At 52.6% G+C, this 4,929-nt stretch overlaps 1 protein-coding gene across 5 annotated transcripts in view; it reads right to left on the reverse strand.

The window, feature by feature from the left end:
* Positions 1-4,929, reverse strand: part of HMG20A (high mobility group 20A) — an 86,217-nt gene that overhangs the window by 22,952 nt on the left and 58,336 nt on the right. For all 5 annotated transcript variants that reach the window (XM_015410381.1, XM_015410377.1, XM_015410379.1 and 2 more), the window contains one exon: positions 2,493-2,622. In XM_015410381.1, the coding sequence (XP_015265867.1) occupies positions 2,493-2,622 (130 nt within the window). The remainder of the gene's footprint in view (positions 1-2,492; positions 2,623-4,929) is intronic.

Consider the following 4,929-nt stretch of genomic DNA (forward strand, 5'->3'; position numbering starts at 1 on the left):
AGAGCGGAGAATCGAACCCAGTTCTACCAGATTAGAGTCCAGGCTCCTAACCACTACACCACACAGGCCCTCCACTAGGCTACTCAGGCGTCTAGCTACTCTATAGGAAGACAGCCATTCGGTGTTTTTTAACTAGCAAAGCGCCCACTGTTATGGCCGGCTGATGTGGGAGGGGCAGGCAGAGAGAGGGTCCCATTGTGGAGGGGGGTTGTCCCAGGAAGTTTTGCGGCGGAGGCAGCAACAGCCTGTTTCTGTTTGCTTCCCTCCAGGAGTTCTGCTGCAGGACTTCTGAGGACGGGACCACTTCTTGTGCTCCCATCTCTCCACCAAAGCCCCCCCCACTGAGACAGCCCCCCCCCCCCAAGTCAGGGCCATTCAGTGAAAGAGGCCTGGCTGTGCTCCCGCTCTCATCAGTGTCCTCAAATGCTACACTTTGTGTTTTTGCCCCCATCTGAATGAACATTTAGCCATTCCAGGGGAGAAAGTAAACCGGTATCTGCAGAGACACTGCTGGGCAGCAGTGTTCCCTCTAAGCTGAGTCAGTGTGAGCTAGCACACAGTTTTTTAGCCTCCGGCTCACAGATTTTTGTCTCAGCTCAGGAAGGATAGCCTCAGAGCAAACTAACTGATGCGGTAGCCAAAGGGCTCGCTCACAACTTGAATGCCAGCAGCATTCTACTCATAAAGTAGAATTTTTGCGCCCAAGACTCCACAGCTGAGAGGGAACATTCTCCATTCCTGGGTTTTGCTCCTTTGCCAATGGTCTGGCCAATTCCCTTTGACCCCCCAGGACTCAACAGGCTCCCCTGAGAATCACACCTGCCCTCAACGGCGTAACTCCGCCCCTTCATTAGCATAGCCCCACCCTGAGTTCCATCTCTCCGTCACCCTTGGCCGTGATGAAGGGACGGAGCCCAGGAACTGGATCGCAACTCTACTAGCAAAGTAGCCATCCTCATGAAAGGTGGGGTGTGCATGTTGGGGGGAAGGCTTGTATACTGAAACAAGCCATAAAGGCTGCAGAGAGGGGTGCCACCCTCCAGGTGGGCCCTGGAGAACTGCTGGAAGCACAAGCGCTCCCCAGTCTACAGAGATCAGTTCCCCAGGAGGAAATGGCTGTGTCATGATCTGGGCTGTGCGAGTAAAGGCCTAGCAGGCCCAGGAAGCCTGAGTAGCAGTGGGAGGAGGCCGGGCCTACAACTCCCAGAAGCCCCTGAGAGGTTTTGGTGCCAATTTTAGCCAATCACAGAGAAAGGGGACGTCTAACAAAAGAGCTGGTACAGAAGTAGTTCTGTTCTTTCTCCCAAGAGGGCAGGCTGCTACTGGGAGAGACCCTCATCCTGAGAGGAGGAGTGAGTAGACCCAGGCCCGACTGAGACAGTGGACTAGGGACTGTGAGTCTAGTCGCGCTAGGGCATTTGGTTTCTTTTCCCTTCACCCACTTATCGTTATTGTTCTTGCACCTTGTTTGCTTCCCATATTGGGCTGGCCTCCTGTAAAAATAAACCTTTTATTTGTTGTTTACTCTTCCTGGTTCTCACGCCTATTATTCGGCCAAATAAGGGAGGTCTGAAGGTCTTGGGAGGGTGCTCTGGGCCTTCTCAAGGGATCCTAAAACCAGAGTGGTAGCAGCAACGGGTCACAGCCCATCTGAGTCATGACAGGCCGCTCTGGAAGAAGAACCCTGTGGCGTTCCACCCCACGGAGCTCCCTCCCCAAGCTTTACCCCTGAATCCCCAAGGATTTCCCAACCCAGAGCTGGCAACCCAAACGGGGGGAGATGGGTCACCCAATCACGGGAAAGGAGGACAGGCCTTCCTCTCACCCAAACAGGGTGCTGAATCCGAAAGCTCTATCTAGTCCATGAAAATTATTATTTTCTCCTACAAAAGGGACTACTGAAGCCCAGATCCGCTCTTTCTAATCGCCATCCCAGTCCCTGAGGAATGAGCCTGCATTTTCAAAGCACAGCCTCTTTGTCTATACAGCCTCAGACCCCGATTCGCTTCTTGTTTATTTTAGGGTTACTGGAGGAATGTGAAGAGCGGAATGAAAAGCCGGGCGACTGGCTCAGAGATAAAAATCGAGCGAAATGGTGGGCCTGCGACACATTGGAGGAGGAAATGAGCAACCGACGGTTGGTTACATACAGCAAAGACATCCTGCCAGAAGCGAAAGAAGAACAAGCGAAATGGCGTTTATCGGAGACCGGTGAATTTAAGCACCGTAACAGCATCTTGTGACCAGTGTTCCCTCTAAGCTGACTTAGTGTGAGCTAGCTCACAGTTTTTTAGCCTCTGGCTCACACATTTCTATCTCATCTCAGAATGGAGGGCTCCAGAGCAAACTAATTGATGCAGCAGCCAAATCACTTGCTCACAGCTTTAGTGCCAGTAGCTCACAAAGTAGAATTTTTGCTCACGAGACTCCACAGCTTAGAGGGAACATTGCTTGTGACACGTGCGGAGGGCCGCCCGGTTGCGGTTTAATACCTTGCCGATGCGATTTGCCTTTCTGCCTGTCTTGGGCTTTCCTGAAGACTTTGTACGCCTCGGTTTTGTGGTACTGCTCCAGCTCCCGCATGTAGCGCTCTTTATCTCGATCGGCTTCGTCCAGGTAGCGCTGCAATGGGAGAGGAGAATATACAGTCGAGATGACCGAGCAGACCGGTTTGCTGCCAGGCTTGCTGGGCAGGAAGGCGTGGAAGAACGTGGGAAAACTGAAAGGGACCGGCAACCGCCCCCTCGCCTTGCGTCTCATTTTAAGGTCAACCGAGGGATTGCAGCTGGATTCGAGTCTAGTAACCACTTACAGACTAGTATGATTTTTGCGGTGTGAGCTTTCAAGACTCAAAGCTCGCTTCATCAGATACAAGGATCCTTGTAGTTGACAGAGGAAGCTCAGACCCTCAAGGAAGAAGAATTTATACCCCCACCCTTCACTCGGAGTCTCAGAGCGGCTTACGACCCCCTTCTGTTCTCTCCCCACAACAGGCACCCTGTGAGATAGGTGGGGCTGAGAGAGCTCTCTCGAGGACTGCTCTTGAGAGAACAGCTCTGAAAGAATTTGTAACTAACCCAAGGTCACACCAGCAGCTGCATGTGGAGGAGTGGGGAATCAAACCTGGTTCTCCCAGATTAGAGTCCACACTCCTAACCACTACACCAAACTGGGTCTCATACCCCCCCTGCCCCCAAAATCTTGTTGGTCTCTAAGAGGCTACTGGACTATCTAGCTGTTCTATGGGCAGAACAACACGGCTACCGTGGAAAACTCTCTTGACTGCATTATCTGTGGGTTAAATTCAAGGAACCCCACAAACTATCCCAACAGCTGTCCCATAACTGTGGAACCCCCATCCCCCAAGTATGAGCCCCCGTTATTGTATGACCACTCCTTTCTGAACTGAGAGTTGCTGGCTAGGATTGAGGCGGTGTTGACCAACCTGTGCATATGCTATCTGTATTTTAACAGAAGCCTAGCTTTATTATGGATCTTAAAACACAGCTGCCTTGTCTAGAACCCCTGCGATGCGGAGGGCTATCGGCGAGAGAGGCTCTCTGACTTGCATATTCTCTTCAGTGGTGCGCATACACAGATCGCATCCCCGTGGGGGAGGAATCGACCCCAGAACCCTGACTCTTGGAGCGGCGACATGGGGTTCTGAAGGCGTGAGATAGACGTTGCCCGAAGCGTTCTGTCACGCTTGCTTAATGCGCTCGACGGCAGAGGACTTCAAAGGGGGCTGTCGACCTTCTCACACAACGTGACGATCACGGTGCCCTCTCGCATGAAAAGCGACCCTTCCTTTTTACCGCATTTGCCTTTAATGTCTCTGGGCCTTCCCCCCTGACCTTTGCCTTACATCCCCAGATAGAAACTAGCGATGAGCAGAACAAGTGTGGGCAAAAAGGGGCGGGGGGAACCGACGATTCATACAGCAAAAGGTTCTGGTAGCCGTTGGAAAGATTTTTATTCTGTGATCTCTGTTAAAACCTCTCAAGGGGGGGAGGGGGCTTCCATTGATCAACCGAGGAACTGGGGCCTGTGTCCAGATGGAGCAAAATTATCATCTGGGGCAGCCAGACCTCTTCCCTTTAGCCCCATCCCACTCCCAGCATGCATCAGCCCCCTTACAATGATGAAGGAGAAAAGATGAGCAAGTGATGCATTGGGCCGTATATTTGTATTCCTTTTACTGCTTCAGTATCACGCCGTCCTTGGCAGATTCCCAGTTACCTTGAAATCAGCAGTGAATCTCTACATTACGGCACACAGTAGGGGGGATTCTCTGGGGCAAAAGATGCCCTTTGTCACGGTTTGGGGGCCGGGAGGGAGTTGCCTGCCCTCTATGCTCCACTACAGGGGCTCTGCCTGGGCGGCCGCTAGCTCTCCTCCTGTCTCCCCGCACCTTCTTGCCCTCCACTTTCCCCCCTCCCCTTTGGGCATCCCAGCTGAAGCATTCCACACCGGTTTGGGGACCACCTGTATAACTCTCCTAGATTCCGGGGCTTCTTCTCTGCCCACATAAGCCTCCCAAACCAGGTGATTGTCAGGAGAGCAGTGTTCCCTCTAAGATGAGTTAGTGTGAGCCAGCTCACAGTTTTTTAGCCTCCGGCTCACAGATTTTTGTCTGAGCTCAGGAAGGATGTGGCTCCAGAGCAAACTAATGTATGCAGCAAGCCTCCTTTGCCCCGACCCCAGGATTAAACAGTCACCAGCCCTTCTCTGTGGGATGAGTGAATCCTCTACAGCGTCTTCCTCCCAGGATCCTATCTGCATCCTGTTCTTTCAGAGAGACCTGCCTTCTCCTTTTCTGAGGCAGCCGTTCATGGCCCGATCCGGATGTGTTAGCCATCTGGCTTGCCACTTCCCCATGTGCATTATGGGCGCACAAATTATTGCCCCGTCCCAGGGGTCATTTCCTGC

This window comes from Gekko japonicus, unplaced genomic scaffold (assembly GCF_001447785.1).
Source record: "Gekko japonicus isolate JY-2015 unplaced genomic scaffold, Gekko_japonicus_V1.1 scaffold1765, whole genome shotgun sequence".
Taxonomy (NCBI): Eukaryota; Metazoa; Chordata; class Lepidosauria; order Squamata; family Gekkonidae; genus Gekko; species Gekko japonicus.